This window comes from Pristiophorus japonicus, chromosome 12 (assembly GCF_044704955.1).
Source record: "Pristiophorus japonicus isolate sPriJap1 chromosome 12, sPriJap1.hap1, whole genome shotgun sequence".
In the NCBI taxonomy this organism is placed as follows: domain Eukaryota; kingdom Metazoa; phylum Chordata; class Chondrichthyes; family Pristiophoridae; genus Pristiophorus; species Pristiophorus japonicus.
The window spans coordinates 206,268,477-206,284,957 of record NC_091988.1 but is presented as its reverse complement, the minus strand read 5'-3'; the positions used below and the strand labels follow the sequence as shown (position 1 = coordinate 206,284,957).

General features: G+C 48.8%; 1 protein-coding gene across 1 annotated transcript in view; it reads left to right on the top strand.

Moving 5' to 3' along the window:
• eif6 (eukaryotic translation initiation factor 6) overlaps nucleotides 1-16,481 on the top strand; it is a 75,765-nt gene that overhangs the window by 410 nt on the left and 58,874 nt on the right. The window contains exons 2-4 of the mRNA XM_070896512.1: nucleotides 113-145; nucleotides 5,154-5,162; nucleotides 11,680-11,763. Of these exons, the coding sequence (XP_070752613.1) occupies nucleotides 113-145; nucleotides 5,154-5,162; nucleotides 11,680-11,763 (126 nt within the window). The remainder of the gene's footprint in view (nucleotides 1-112; nucleotides 146-5,153; nucleotides 5,163-11,679; nucleotides 11,764-16,481) is intronic.

The following is a 16,481-nucleotide window of genomic DNA, read 5'->3' as shown; positions in this document are numbered from 1 at the left end:
GGGGTCCCTGGGGGGAGAGGGAGGCAGATTGTGGGCCCTGGGGGGGAGGGGGAGGGAGGGAGAGTGTGGGCCCTGGGGGGAGGGGAAAGAGTGTGGGCCCTGGGGGGGAGGGGATGTGTGTGGGCCCTGGGGGGGAGGGGGGGGTGTGGGCCCTGGGGGGAGGGGGAGGGGAAGTGTGGGCCCTGGGGGGGAGGGGAAGGGAGATTGTGGACCCTGGGGTGGTGTGTGGGCCCTGGGGGATGGAGGTCGAGGTGCAGTGGAGTTGAGGGGCAGTGTGATGGGGGGGGGGGGGAGCGAGTCGGTGGGTGGTGGAGATGGGAGTGTGGCAGAGGGGGATGTGACAGATCGGGTTGATAGAATAATTGAGTGAGACAGCACAGGAGGAGGCCCAGCAAGCCTGTGCCAGCTCTTTGAAAGAGCGATTCACTTGGTCCCATTACCCTGCTCTTTCCTCGTTGCCTTGAAAAGTTTTCCTTGTCAAGTATTTATCAAATTCCCCTTTTGAAAGTTAATTTTGAATCTGCTTCCGCTGCCCTTTCAGACAGTGCATTCCAGTTCAAACCAACTCGCCGGATTGAGCAAAACTAATGCAACATCGGCCCTTTCACCATCTCCCTTCCCATCATCCAGAACCCCAAACACTCCTCCCAGGTGAAAGTGATTTACTTGTACTTCTTACAATTTAGTATACTGTATTCACTGCTCATGGTGCACTCTCCTCTCCGTTGGGGAGACAAAACGTAGATTGGTGACCGCTTTGCAGAACGCCTCTGGTCAGTCCGCAGGTGTGACCCTGAGCTTTAATTCTCCACTCCCAGTCTGACCTCTCTGTCCTTGGCCTTTTACTCTGTTTCCTGGATTGATGAGGGCAGTGTGGTTGTGTTGTGGGGGTGATGGTGAGAACATCAGCCAGGTCCCTATCCAGCAACTCCTGCAGGAAAGGGAATGTGGGTTGTCGGGTGGGGTGAAGGCTGGAACCCACTGTGAGTGCTCTGTACACATGGCACCTGGTGTTTACGATGAGTCAGCACCTTGGGCTTGGTATACGTTGGAACAAAGAGGAATTAAGAAAGAAAGATTTGTATTAGAAACATAGAAAATAGGTGCAGGAGCAGGCCATTCAGCCCTTCTAGCCTGCACTGCCATTCAATGAGTTCATGGCTGAACATGAAACTTCAGTACCCCCTTCCTGCTTTCTCGCCATAACCCTTGATCCCCCGAGTAGTACCTTTCATGAAATCAGGACGTCCCAAAGTACTTTACAGCCAATGAAGTACTTTTGAAGTGTAGTCACGGTTGTAATGTAGGAAACGTGGCAGCCAGTTTGCGCACAGCAAGCTCCCACAAACAGAGATGTTTGACCAGATAATCTTTTTTTGATATGTTGATCGAGGGCTAAATATTGGCCAGGACACCGGGGATAACTCCCCTGCTCTTCTTCAGAATAGTGCCATGGATCTTTTACGTTCACCTGAGAGAGTAGACAGGACCTCGGTTTAATGTCTCATCCGAAAGACGGCATCTCCGACAATGCAGGACTCCCTCAGCACTGCACTCGAGTTTCAGCCTGGATTTTGTACTCAAGTCTCTGGAGTGGGACTTGAACCGACAACCTTCTGACTCGGGGGTGAGGAGTGCTGCTCACTGGGCCACAGCTGACACAGAAAAGGTGGCCGGCCTGGTTATGTTTCCCTTCCCTGTTTGGTGCATCTTGAATGATTTCAGCAAAGTGTTGGTAAGGTTTGAGTGGATCTGCACCATGCCTCTCTTGACACTAGCACCGAGCAGCCTGACAATTAAATACGTTGGTATGCCATCATATATCAGAAACCTCACCAAGCGTTCAATCTCATGTGTGACTGGCACCAGCCCCTGGGAGGGATTAATTACCAGTTAAACCTGAGGCCTGTTTTGGTTGTATTGGCAAACTAATTTGAACCATCATCATCATAGGCAGTCCCTCGGAATCGAGGAAGACTTGCTTCCACTCCCAAAGTGAGTTCTTTGATGGCTGAACAGTCCGATATGAGAGCAACAGACCCTGTTACAGGTGGGACAGACATTTGTCAAGGGAAGGGGTCGGTGGGGCTGGTTTGCAGCGTGCTCCTTCAGCTGCCTGTGCTTGACCTCTCCATGCTCTTTCTGCCGAGACTCGAAGAGCTCGACGCTCTCCCAGATGCACTTTCTCCACCTCGGGCGGTCTTCGGCCAGGGTCTCCCAGGTGTCAGTGGTGATGTCGCACTTTATCAGGGAGGCTTTGAGGGTGTCCTTATAACGTTTCCGCTGTCCTCCTTTGGCTCGTTTACCACGAAGGAGCTCCAAGTAAAGCATTTGCTAAGGGAGTCTCGTATCTGGCATGCGAACTATGTGGCCTGTCCAGCGAAGCTGGTCAAGTGTGGTCAGTGCTTCAATACTGGGGATGTTAGCCTGGTCGAGGACACTGATGTTGGTGCACCTGTCCTCCCAGGGGATTTGCAGGATCTTGCGGAGACACCATCCAGCGACTGAGGCATATGAAAGCATGGGCCTTACGCTTAACATCCGTAAGACAAAGGTCCTCCACCAGCCTGTCACGGGCCGCATAGCACTGCTCTCCAATCAAGATCCACGGCGCGGCCCTGGACAACGTGGACCATTTCCCATATCTCGGGAGCCTCTTATCAACAAAGGCAGACATTGATGTGGAGATTCTGCATCGCCTCCAGTGCACCAGCGCAGCCTTCGGTCACCTGAGGAAAAGAGTGTTTGAAGACCAGGCCCTCAAATCTACCACCAAACTCATGGTCTACAGGGCTGTAGTAATACCCGCCCTCCTGTATGGGTCTGAGGTATGGACCATGTATAATTTGAAGAGGTTGGTGTTTGTCGAGCCCAGGTGGTGAGTCTTGTACAGGTACCATTCAACAGCAGCTTCACTCTTAGTGATGACATCTATGGTGCATTGGAGGTGAATGTTCCTTACCTAGCCCCTGTCAAGCTCCCACTAACTCTCAGCACCATTAAAGAGAATGAGAAAAGGCCTTTAGCCCAGTCGAGCTCAGCCTCGGCTATTCCCTCAGTGTTTAGAGCACTGAGTCTCTGTTACCCTGCATGGCAGATTATTCGCCATTCCTCACCCTCTGAAATGCCAGCTCACTTAATAATTTTCAATGTGAGATGGATAGATTTTTGCTAAGGGATATGGAGTCAAAGCAGGTGGATGGAGTTAAGGTCCAAATCTGATTGAATGGCGGAGCAGGTTTGAGGGGCTGAACGGCCTCCTGTTCCTATCAGTTTGGACTGAGTTTGAACCCGGGTCGAGGAGGGTAAAGGTCAGTGTCAGTCTCGCTGCACCTTCTAGCTGCCTTGGAATCGCTCTTGTTCCTTCCAGCACCTTGTCAGGTATGTAGCAGAGACCGAGTGCGGGGATAGCCTGGGGCGATGTGCTAACCATTTTACTACCTCAGCAGAGCAAAGCCATTCACTCCTCCACAGACATGCAGTGGTTGAGTGCCTCTCGGCCCAAGCACTTGTTTCAGGAGCTCTCCTGTTAGATATTTTAAAATATTTACCAAGCAGTGGTGTGTTTCAACAAAATGCCTTGTGTGATCGGAGTGACAGTGTAAGGTCTACCTGTTGTGAGTGTCTCTGTGCTGCAGTGTGAGTCATGCAGTAATCTGACTGCTTGCTCAGTCCAAACATTGCACTGGCATTTCCCATCGTGGGAATGACTTGAGAAACTGCATTCCGTTCACTTGTTATTTTACCTTGTTTTCAAATCTCTCCATGGCCTCGCCCCTCCCTATCTCTATAATCTCCAGCCCCACAACCCCCCTGAGATGTCTGCACTCCTCCAATTCTGCCCTCTTGACCATCCCTGATTATAATCACTCCACCATTGGTGGCCGTGCCTTCTGTTGCCTGGGCCCCAAGCTCTGGAACTCCCTCCCTAAACCTCTCTGTCTCTCTACCTCTCTCTCCTCCTTAAAACCGACCTCTTTGACCAAGCTTTTGGTCACCTGCGTTAATTTCTACTTGTGCGGCTCGGTGTCAATTTACAAAAACAAATCTCATAATATTCCTGTGAAGCACCTTGGGGCATTGTTATTGCAAGTCACGGGATAACCTTCACATAATGTGGAGGAAGAAACTGGTTTACATTTTCCTGTGCCCTTCCCCTTGAAGTGCTGACAACAACAACCTGTATTTATATAGCGCCTTTAACGTACTCAAACATCCCAAGGCGCTTCACAGCAGTGTTATAAAACAAAACAAATAAATTTGACACGAGCTACATAAGAAGTAATTACGGCAGATGACCAAAAGCTTGGTCAAAGAGGTAGGTTTTAAGAATCGTCTTAAAGGAGGTATGAGAGGTAGAGAGATGGAGAGGTTTAGGGAGGGGGTTCCAGAGTTTGGGGCCTAGGCAGCTGAAGGCACGGCCACCGATGGTGGAGTGATTATAATCAGGGATGCTCAAGAGGCCAGAATTGGAGAAGCGCAGACATCTCGGGGGTGGGCGGGGAGGTTATTGTGAGGTTGAAGGAGATTACAGAGATAGGGAGGGGCGAGGCCATGGAGGGATTTGCGAATCGGGATGAGAATTTTGAAATTGAGGCATTGCTTAATGCTGGAGTACAGTTGTGTGCATGTTGAGCATATACAGCAGCATCATACTATTCGACCACAGGGCCATCACAGCTGAGTTCAGAAGGCGAAGGGTCCATACAAGCGATTGCTAGCTAAAACTGAGGTTTGTGGCATTGGCCACTTCATGGCGTGGAAACTGGTTGGGAAGCGGAGAGCAGCTTGAGGGTAAAAAGGGCGTTCGCAGATTGGCAGGAAGTGACTAATGATGTCTCCTTGGGTTCTGTCCTGACGGACCTAGATTTGGGAATCGAGGGGTGTATGTCCAACTAAGCTCGGAGTGCCGAATAAACAAGTGGGTGTAACACTAGCAGATGCAGTTTAACACAGTGTGAGGGTGTGTGTTCCACGTGTAACACTGGCAGATGGGATTGCAGTCCAAACAGGCAGGCATTGGATGGGTCTTTACAACTTCCCTTGCAGGGTGTAAAGTTTGTACTAGGGTGCTGCACTTCATAAGGTATAGAATGTAAAAGGAAGGAGTAGACAGCAGCTATGGTCGGACCTCCTCGGAGCATTGTGTTCAGTTTTAGGTGGTTATGTACCAGTCTTTAGATTGTCCGGGGACGATTCACTAAGGAGGTACCTGGGTTAAAGAACTAAGCGAATAATGGAGAATTTGTGAAGTTGAGTTATATTCCCCAGACATGAATTTAAGAAGTGATCTTATTGCGTGTTTAAAATAACGAAAGGGATTGGCGAGGTCGGTAGTGGAATCCAGGATGAGGGACCGACTCTTAGAATCGAAGTCCAGGACAGCTGCTTCACACACGGCTGAGAATATGGAACATCTTGCTAAAAGCCACAGGTGCAGTACCCAGTGGAGGTGTTTCAAAGGAAGTGACGGTATTAAGGGATATGGAGAAAAGACAGGGAATTGGGATTAGAATATAGAGCTCCATGCTTTCACAAAAGAGAGGGACGATGCAGACATTGAAGTTAAGGAGGAGTGTGAAATATTAGATGAGATAAAAATGGTGAGAGAGGAAATGTTAAGGGGTTTAGCATCTATGAAAGTCGATAAATCGCCAGGCCCAGATGAAATGTATCCCAGCCTGTTACGAGAAGCAAGGGAGGAAATAGCGGAGACTCTGACCATCATTTTCCAATCTTCTCTGGCTACAGGTGGTGTCGGAGGACCGCTAACGTTGTATCGTTGTTTAAAACATAACATGGTTGAATTTCAAGTTCAGTTGGAGAGTGAGAAAGTTGGGTCTCAAACCAGTGTCCTGATCTTAAATAAAGACGATTACAAAGGTATGAAGGCAGAGTTGGCTAAAGTGGATTGGGAAAATAGATTAAAGAGTAAGATGGTTGATGAGCAGTGGCAGACATTTAAGGAGATATTTCATAACTCGTAACAAAAATATATCCCAGTGAGAAGGAAAGACTTTAAGGGAAGGGAGAGGGAAGGGAGAACTAGCCGTGGCTAACTAAGGAAGTAAAGGATGGTATCAAATTAAAAACAAGGGCATACAATGTTGCCAAGATCAGTGGTAGGCCAGAGGATTGGGAAATTTTTAAAAACCAGCAAAGATAATAAAGATAGAGAAGATGGATTATGAGAGTAAACTAGCAACAAATATAAAAACAGACAGTAAGAGCTTCTATAGGAATATAAAAAGGAAGAGAGTGGCTAAAGTAAACGTTGCTCCCTTCGAGGATGGGACTGGGGGATTAATAATGGGGAACAGGGAAATGGCAGAGACTTTGAACAAATATTTTGTATTGGTCTTCACGGTGGAAGACACTAAAGTCATACCAATAATGGATAATCAGGAGCTTTAGGGAGGGGGGCCAATGGCCTACTTCTGCTCCTATTTCTTATGTTCTTAAAAAGGTAGAAAGGGATAGAATGAGTAATTACTGACCAGTATTCTGAGGGACAGTATTAATCACAATTTAGAAAGGCACAGATTAATCAAGGACAGTCAGCATGGATTTGTTAACGGAAGATCGTGTCTGACTACCTTGATTGAATTTTTTGAGGAGGTAACGAGGGTTGATGAGGGTAGTGCGTATGATGTAGTGTATATGGATGTTAGCAAGGCTTTTAACAAGGTCCCACATGGCAGACTGGTCAGGAAAGTAAAAGCCCATGGGATCCAGGGCAAAGTGACAAGTTGAATCCAAAATTGGCTCAGTGGCTGGAAACAAAGGGTAATGGTTGATGGATGTTTTTGTGACTGGAAGGCTGTATCCAGTGGGGTTCCACAGGGCTCAGTGCTGGGTCCCTTGCTTTTTGTGGTATATATCAATAATTTAGATGTAGGGGGCATGATTAAGAAGTTTGCAGATGATACAAAAATTGGTCATGTGGTTGATGGTGAGGAAAAATGCTGTATACTGCAGGAAGGTATCAATGAACTGGTGACAGAACAATGGCAAATGGAATTCAATCCAGAGAGGTGTGAGGTAATGCATTTGGGGAGGGCTAACAAAGTAAGGGAATAGACAATAAATGGTAGGACACTGAGAAGTGTAGAGGAACAGAGGGACCTTGGAGTGCAGGTCCACAGATCCCTGAAGGTAGCAGGAAAGGTAGATAAGGTGGTTAAGAAGGCATATGGGATACTTGCCTTTATTAGCCAAGGCATAGAATATAAGAGCAGGGAGGTTATGCTTGAAATGTATAAGACACTAGTTAGGCTAGATTATTGTGTGCAGTTCTGGTCACCACATTACAGGAAAGATGTGATTGCACTGGAGAGGGTACAGAGGAGGTTTACGAGGTTGTTGCCAGGACTGGAGAATTTTAGCTATGCGGAAAGATTGGATAGGCTGGGGTTGTTTGCTTTGGAACAAAGGAGGCCAAGGGAAGACCTTTCTGAGGTGTATAAAATCATGAGGGACCTACTTACCCTAGCAGAGGGGTAAATAACCAGGGGGCATAGATTTAAAGTAATTGGTTTAGAGGGGTGTTGAGGAGAGCCTTTTCACCCAGAGGGTGGTGGGGGTCTGTAACTCACGGCCTGAAAGGGTGGTAGAGGCAGAAGCCCTCATTACATTTAAAACGTTCGTGGATGTGCACTTGAAATGCCATAACTTACAGGGCTACGGACCGAAAGCTGGAAAGTGGGATTAGCTGGATAGCTCTTGGTTGGCCGCGCAGACATGATGGGCCGAATGGCCTCCTTCCGTGCTGTAAACTTCTATAATTCTATGAACTGAGCAACTGCTGCCAATGACTGAAAGCTGCCTTCTGCGCATAAGTCTGTGATGGTTTAAATATTAATGTATAATAATATCGTTAAATCGCATAAATCTGTGGAACTCTGGGTTGGTTTATTACTGTATAATAATATGGTGAGTTGGTTGAAGTGTTAACGTATACTAATTTGGTGGGGGCTGAGGACTGCGGAGATTTCTTTGTATTGGGCGCGGGCTCCGTGTGAAAGGAAAGAAGAAAATGAATTGCTATTGGGGAATATCAGTTCATTAACCGTAATCCACCTGTTGTCTAACCACCCTAAATTGTATTTCTAACCGAGACCACAACAGTGGCTCTGTCACTGTTCATCTGCCAGCAGTCTTGGCTCCGGTTAAGTTCACACTGCGCTCCTGTGAAAAGGGATCAATCCATAATCTGATATTACTTGTACAAAGATTGAGCTCGAATATATGCTGTGAATTGGCCTTTATTCCAAACCCTTGCATGTTGAAAGAGAACAGAGAATAAACGCGCATATGGACCAGAAGAGTCTGGAATTAATGACAGGCAATGTGGAGACTCCGCAGTTGTAAAGAGAGCGACAGGAATATCTGAAGACAAAAAACCCCACACTGCACATGCGCAGCCAATTAATTTCAGTGGCAGCAGTCGCGTCCTTTTATGAAAGAGGAGCAGGCTGAGGGAGCACCATCATCGCCAGAGGCAGTCCCTCGGAATCGAGGAAGACTTGCTTCCACTCTAAAAATGAGTCGTTAGGTGACTGAACAGTCCAATACGAGAACCACAGTCCCTGTCACAGGTGGGACAGATAGTCGTTGAGGGAAAGGGTGGGTGGGACTGGTTTGCCGCACGCTCTTTCCGCTGTCTGCACTTGATTTCTGCATGCTCTCGGCGATGAGATTGGATGAGCACTGCACTGTTGAGGTACGTACCATCTTTCGGATGAGACATTAAACTGTCTGCTCTCTAAGATGGACGTTTAAGATCTCATGGCACCATTTTGAAGAAGAGCAGTGGAGTTATCCCTGGTGTCCTGGTCAATATTTATCCCTCAATCAACATCACAAAAGAAACCAGATTATCTGATCATTATCACATTACTGTTTGTAGGAGTTTGCTGTGCGTAAATTGGCTGCCGCGTTTCCTACATTGCAACAGTGACTACATTTCAAATGTACTTAATTGGCTGTAAAGCACTTTGGGATGTCTGGTGGTTGTGAAAGGTGCTATAGAAATGCAAGTCTTTCATTTCTTTTAAAATGGGGACTGTGGTGAAAATGAGCACTGCTGCTTTACGTTGACTATTGCCACTGAATCCTTGTCCGTCAGCTCAGCAATGACTGAGGGGCAGACCACATTAAACGAATTCCAGTTTTATTACACGGGATTGTAATCTGCAATTCCGTGAAAAATAATGTTCAGGCAAATAGAACTGATATGTCACCTTAATGAGAACAGCTTTGCTTCTATCCCTGTCCTCTAATGTGTCACTCTCCCACTGCAGTTTCTGTAAACATCACTCTCCCAGTGCGGTCTCTGTAAACGTCACTCTCCCAGTGCGGTCTCTGTAAACATCACTCTCCCAGTGCGGTCTCTGTAAACGTCACTCTCCCAGTGCAGCCTCTGTAAACGTCACTCTCCCAGTGCAGTCTCTGTAAACGTCACTCTCCCAGTGCAGCCTCTGTAAACGTTACTCTGTCACTGCTGCCTCTGTAAACGTCACTCTCCCAGTGCAGCCTCTGTAAACGTCACTCTATCACTGCAGCCTCTGTCTAGTGCAGTTGCTTCATGCCACCACTGCGAAGGGTTAATGACAGTGTGACCAGTTCTCACAGGGTAGTTTCCATTCCAAGTGTGAACATATGAATTTATAATAGAAATGTAAGAACAGAATGTGGACTGCCTTGCACCCGGCCCTGGTCCAATTATCCCAACCCTCTAACCCCACTTCACCTGGAGACCCGGCCCCTCTCCCCACCCCAGACGATGGATTAGTACGTTCGGAGATTCTAGATACGGTGGCCCAACCTATAATTTATGGATTGTCAAATTCTCTTTATATCTGTATGCCAAATTTTTAATTTAATAGTTGTATTCTGACTGAGCGTATCTGAGCTTTACTCAATAAAAAATTCATGAAGTGAATGTTTCCATATTTCATTTTACCGATTGAAAGCAGCTCTATGAATTTTTAAATATGTAACTAATATACATTCATTCTTCAAATCGCTATAAGATCAGGTACTGTAAGATCTGACGTGGAAGTCATGGAGTTGTCTTTGCTCCTGTGAGGGCTGACCCTGGAGACCCATTCTCCGTGTATGTGCCCAAACTGTCTATTGTGTGGGACCGGACGCTCTTTGCGGTAGGGATCTCTGGATAATGTTCGGAAGAGGGAACCCTGACTGTCCACCTCCCCCCGCCCCGGGCCACATCATGCACGCTGATCTCACTTACCAGCTAGTCAGTGTTAATGAAGTTAGGACCTTCTAACACAACACTGACTAAGAGTGAACCCATACACCTCCATAGCCATCAACCGTTACCCGTTGGATGAGCTTGTATATGCTCTGCATGTGTTGCATATCTGGGGTTTTCTGTATTAAACTGGACATTGACATAATGGATGGCATCGTAGAGACATTGGACTGGAGGCTGCGTAGGGCGGGGGAGGCAGAGCGATAACCGGGGGATAGGTTATGGAGGGTTGGGGGTAGGGTTAGAGAGCTGAGGTGGGGGTGGGTTACGGGGGCTGGAGGGAGGTGGGTGTTAGAGGCTGGGGGGTGGGAGGGTTTACGGAGGCTGGGGGGGGGGCGCGCAGCAGAGGTTGGGTGGGGGGGGGGTTATACGAACAACGATGGACAGGTAGAGACCCTCTGGTCCGTCGAGCCTGTCCCACACAATCCCAATACCTTGTGTATCACAACGTATACACTCCACCCCACCCCAAACCCTGGGAGAGGCAAAAAAACATTAAAAACCCAGGCCAATTTTTTTTTGGGGGGGGGGGGGGGTGGAATCTGGTAAATTCCTCTCCAACCCATCTAGGCGATCAAAACTAGTCCCCTTGAATCCCCCGCCGTATTGACCTTCTTGTAAAAGGTGATCGCCGCAGCCAGAAACCAATCCAGCTCTCGCTTGAAGGAAGTCTGAGTCTGCATCCACCACATGAAACGGCAGCTTGTTCCAGAGCTCTACTATTCTCTGGGGAAAGAACCACCTCCTGATGTCTAACCTCTAGCCCGATACAACTTAAATTTGTGCCCCTGGTCCTGCCTAACCTATTTCACTGAAATAAACGGTCAGCTGGAACACCGTCTATTTCCTTCATCATCTTATAAACCTCAATCAGATCGCCCTCAGTCTGTGCTGCTCTAAGGTACAGAGTCCCAACTCTTTCAACCGACCAGGATAACTAAGATGTTTTAGATTTAGAATTAGTCTTGTGGCCATCTTCCACACCCTTTCCAGAACCTCAATATCACCCACCGTGCGAGGAGACCAAAACTGGGCACAGTATTCCAAGTGTGGCCTGACTAAGGGCTTGTACAAGGACAGAACAGTATGCCTCGTCTTATACTCAATTCTCCGATGGATACACCCCAACACCCTATTTGCTCGAGCTATCGCTGCACAGCATTGCTCAGGTATGGAGGCTGGCAGTAGCAATCTTAGTGATGGATGGAACCTGGGCTTTGAAGCTCAGCTCTGGGTCACACAGAATGCCCAAGAATTCGCATGGCCCAACCATGTAAACCCTTGACAGTTTGTTCTGATTTCCCTTCCTACGATACTATTGCTGTGTGTATTGGGTCAGAATCATGAGTTAATCAGCCTGCTGAAGACTTGCTGTTAATGAGTTGTGTGTTGTGCTTTCAGAGTCTTTGAAGGGGAGTTATCTGAGACTATTCCTGTGGTCCACGCCTCCATCGCAGGATGCAGAATCATTGGAAGAATGTGTGTCGGTAAGCTTATTTTTAAATGTTCAGGAGTCGGTTATTACAGAGTATTTATAGCCCAGAAAGAAGCCATTTGGCCCAACTGGTCCATGCCGGTGTTTGTGCTCCACACCAACCTTCTCCCACCCTTCTTCATCTCATCCTATCAGCATATCCTTCTATTCCTTTCTCCCTTGTGTTTATCTGGCTTCCCCTTAAATGCATCTGTACGATTCGCCTCAACCACTCTGAGGTTTTTCCTGAATTCGTATGAGCTTCATTGCGCAGTGCCATCAAGTGCCAGCACGAAGGGAGGTCCAGTGGTTGGAGAGTCACTCACCCTAGTGTGCTCGCACACATCCACACAACTCAATGTGCCTGGGATTGGCAAAGACTGGTCATTGGAATTCCCGACTGCTCCCTTTTGTGCTCCTAACACAGATGAGGCTGCACACAGGGAGGCTAAAGTAACAGTGACCTCAGTCTTTATTAAGACACTCCAGAGTGAGGAACAGGCCTTAGGGGCCGGCTTATATACAGTGCTCCCAAGGGATGCTGGGATCCCTTGGGACTTCAGGGGATGAGCTCCCTGGTGGCGGAACATGGGAGTGCATGCTTTACAGATACACAACATCACTCCCCCACCACCCCCCCAAAATCCAAAGTGAAAACTATTTACAAGGTGAGGCGGTCGGGAACCTTTCTTTCCCTGGTGGACCGCCTCGATACAAATGTCTGTTCTGGTGTTTTGGCTGTGCCCTCGCTGGGCTGGCGTGTTGTTGGCCCTGCACGGCTGCTAGGTGAGCCTGGCCTTGCTGAGCTGTTGGGCGTGATGGGTTCGATTTCCTGGTCCAGGGTGGTGGTCGTTGATCCTTTGGGTGTGTGTTGTGGGCTCGAAAAAGGTGGTGTCTGCTGTGGGTTGTTCAGGGCAATCTGTGAACCGCAGCCTCGTTTGGTCCAGGTGCTTTCTGCAAATTTGTCCATTGTCTAGTTTGACTACAAACACCCTACTCCCTTCTTTAGCTATCACCGTGCCCGCGATCCACTTGGGACCATGTCCATAGTTTAGCACATACACAGGGTCATTCAGATCAATTTCCCGTGACACAGTGGCGCGACCATCGTTTACATTTTGTTGCTGCCGCCTGCTCTCTACCTGATCATGCAGATTGGGGTGAACCAGCGAGAGTCTGGTTTTAAGTGTCCTTTTCATGAGTAGCTCAGCTGGGGGCACCCCTGTGAGTGAGTGGGGTCTCGTGCGGTAGCTGAGCAGTACTCGGGACAGGCAGGTTTGGAGTGAGCCTTGTGTGATTCGTTTAAGGCTCTGTTTGATTGTTTGTACTGCCGGCTCTGCCTGTCCATTGGAGGCTGGTTTAAACGGGGCCGAGGTGACATGTTTGATCCCATTGCGGGTCATGAATTCTTTAAATTCAGCACTGGTGAAACATGGCCCGTTGTCACTGACCAGTATGTCAGGCAGGCCGTGGGTGGCAAACATGGCCCTCAGGCTTTCAATGGTGGGGGTGGCGGTGCTTCCCGACATTATTTCACATTCAGTCCATTTTGAAAAAGCATCCACCACCACCAGGAACATTTTATCGAGAAACGGGCCCGCATAGTCAACATGGATCCTCGACCATGGTCTGGAGGGTCAGGACCACAAACTTAGTGGTGCCTCTCTGGGCGCGTTGCTCAACTGAGCATATACGCTGCATTGCCGTACACAGGACTCTTAAGTTAGAGTCATTACCGGGCCACCACATGTGGGATCTGGCTATTGCTTTCATCATTACTATACCCGGGTGTGCTGTAGAGATCCGAGATGAACGTCTCCCTGCCCTTTTTTGGTAGCACTATGCGGTTACCCCACAACAGGCAGTCTGCCTGAATGGACAGCTCATCCTTCCGCCGCTGGAACGGCTTGATTGGCTCTTGCATTTCAACGGGGATGCTGGCCCAGCTCCCATGCAGTACACAGTTTTTTACTAGGGACAGCAGAGGATCTTGGCTGGCCAAGTCCTAATATGGCATGCCGTGACAGGTGATTTATCATTTTCAAACGTTTCCATGACCATCAACAAGTCTGCGGGCTGCGCCATTTCCACTCCCGTGGTGGGCAATGGTAGCTGACTGAGAGCATCTGCACAGTTCTCGGTGCCTGGCCTGTGGCAGATGGTATAGTTACACGCTGATAGCGCGAGTGCCCACCTTTGTATGTGGGCTGAGGCATACGTATTTATCCCTTTGTTTTAAGCGAACAGGGATGTGAGGGGCTTGTGATCGGTTTCCAGCTCAAATTTGAGGCCAAACAGGTACTGATGCATTTTCTTTACCCCGAACACACACGGTAATGCCTCTTTTTCAATTATGCTGTCGGCCCTCTCGGTCTTAGACAAACTCCTGGAAGCATAGGTGACAGGTTGTAACTTCCCCGCAACGTTAGCTTGTTGTAATACACACCCGACTCCGTACGACGACACGTCACATGCTAGAACAAATCTTTTACACGGGTTATACAATACAAGCAGCTTATTGGAGCATAAAATGTTTCTGGCTTTCTCAAAAGCAATTACTTGTTTTTTTTCCCCATACCCAATTCTCACCTTTGCGCAATAATACATGTAGGGGCTCTAAAAGGGTGCTTAACCCCGGTAGGAAGTTACCAAAATAGTTGAGGAGTCCCAGGAATGACCGCAACTCCGTGACGTTCTGTGGCCTGGGCACGTTCCTGATAGCCTCTGTCTTGCCGTCTGTGGGCCGAATGCTGTCCGCCGCGATCTTTCTCCCCAAAAACTCCACTTCTGTTGCCGTGAAGACGCATTTTGACCTCTTCAGCCGCAGCCCTACGCGATCCAGTCGCTGGAGGACCTCCTCCAGGTTTTGTTGGTGCTCGATGGTGTCCCGACCCGTGACCAATATGTCGCCCTGAAAGACTACCATGGGTGATACCGACTTGAGTAGGCGCTCCATGTTTCTCTGGAAGATCGCTGCAGCAGATCGAATTCCAAACGGGCATCTGTTGTCGATGAACAGTCTCTTGTACGTGTTGATGCAGGTGAGGCCCTTTGAAGACTCTTCCAGCTCCTGCGTCATGTCGGCCGAAGTCAGGTCGAGCTTGGTGAACGTCTTGCCTCCTGCCAGCGTTGCAAATACGTCGTCTGCCTTAGGTAGCGGGTATTGGTCCTGTAGCGAGAAACGATTAATAGTTACTTTATAATCGCCGCAAATCCTGACCGTGCCATCCCTTTTGAGTACTGGAACAATTGGGCTGGCCCACTTGCTGAATTTCACTGGGGAGATGATGCCCTCGTGTTGCAGCCTGTCCAGCTCGATTTCCACACTCTCCCTCATCATGTGAGGTATCGCTCGCGCCTTGTGGTGAATGGGTCGTGCCTCTGGGACCAAGTGAATCCGCACCTTCGCCCCGGAAAAGTTTCCAATGGAGGAGTCTTCGAAGGGCCTCACCTGCATGAACACGCACAGGGGACTGTTCATCTACAACAGATGCCCGTTTGGAATTCGGTCGGCTGCAGCAATCTTCCAGAGTGGCAGTTCGAGCACTGTGCCCTCGTAGGTGACCTTGACCATGGCGCTGCCCAGGACGTGATAAGCTCTTTGGTCTATGTTCTCAATTTCGTGTGGATGGGGCTCAGGGCTGGTCTGAATGCCTTGTTGCACCAGTCTCTCAAACATCTTTTTACTCATGATGGATTGGCTAGCGCCAGTGTCCAGTTCCATGGCTACGGGTAAGGCATTCAATTTTACGCTTACCATTATAGGTGGACATTTTGTCGAAAATGTGTGCACCCCATGTACTTCAGCATCTGCCTCCTCTCTCTCAGACTCGAAATTGCTTTGATCCACCATGGACCGATCTTCCTCTGCCACGTGGTGGTTATCAGGTTTTGCAGAGCTTGCAGCTCGTTTGCAAGCTCGTTGGAGGTGCCCCATTGTTCCACAGCTCTTGCAAACATACCCTTTCAAGCGGCATGAATAGACTGAATGGAAGCCTCCACAACGCCAACAAGGTGTGAATTGTCTTGCATTCATCCTTTGTTGGGGACTGAGTCATCTGGGTCACCTGAGGCCTGCTGGCAGTTGCAGACTCATGGGTTCTGCCCTGTACATTTCTGCTCGCAAACGCAGTTCCAGTTAATTTATGAACATTGCTAGCACTTGTGTGCTGAGAGATTTGTTTGGTGTTATCACTGGTGGACATAAACGCCTGTGCTATCGCAATGGCCTTACTGAGGGTCGGTGTCTCTGCAGTCAAAAGTTTTCGTAGGATGGTCTCGTGGCCAATGCCCAGTACAAAAAAGTCTCTGAGCATTTGCTCCAGGTAGCCATCAAACTCACATTGTCCTGCAAGTCACCTTAGCTCGGCGACGTAGCTCGCCACTTCCTGACCTTCAGATCGTTGGCACGTGTAGAACCGATACCTCGCCATCAGCACGCTCTCCCTCGGGTTAAGATGCCCCCGAACCAGTGTACACAGCTCCTCATATGACTTATCTGTGGGTTTCACCAGAGCCAGAAGATTCTTCATGAGGCTGTAGGTCGGTGCCCCGCAAACCGTGAGGAGGGCCGCTCTCCTTTTTGCAGCACTTCCTTCTCCGTCCAGCTCGTTGGCTACAAAGTACTGGTCTAGCCGTTCGACACAAGCTTCCCAGTCCTCACCCTCCGAGAACTTCTCCAGGATTCCCACAGTTTGCTGCATCTTTGCGTTGGATTCGTTGTCTCGTCGC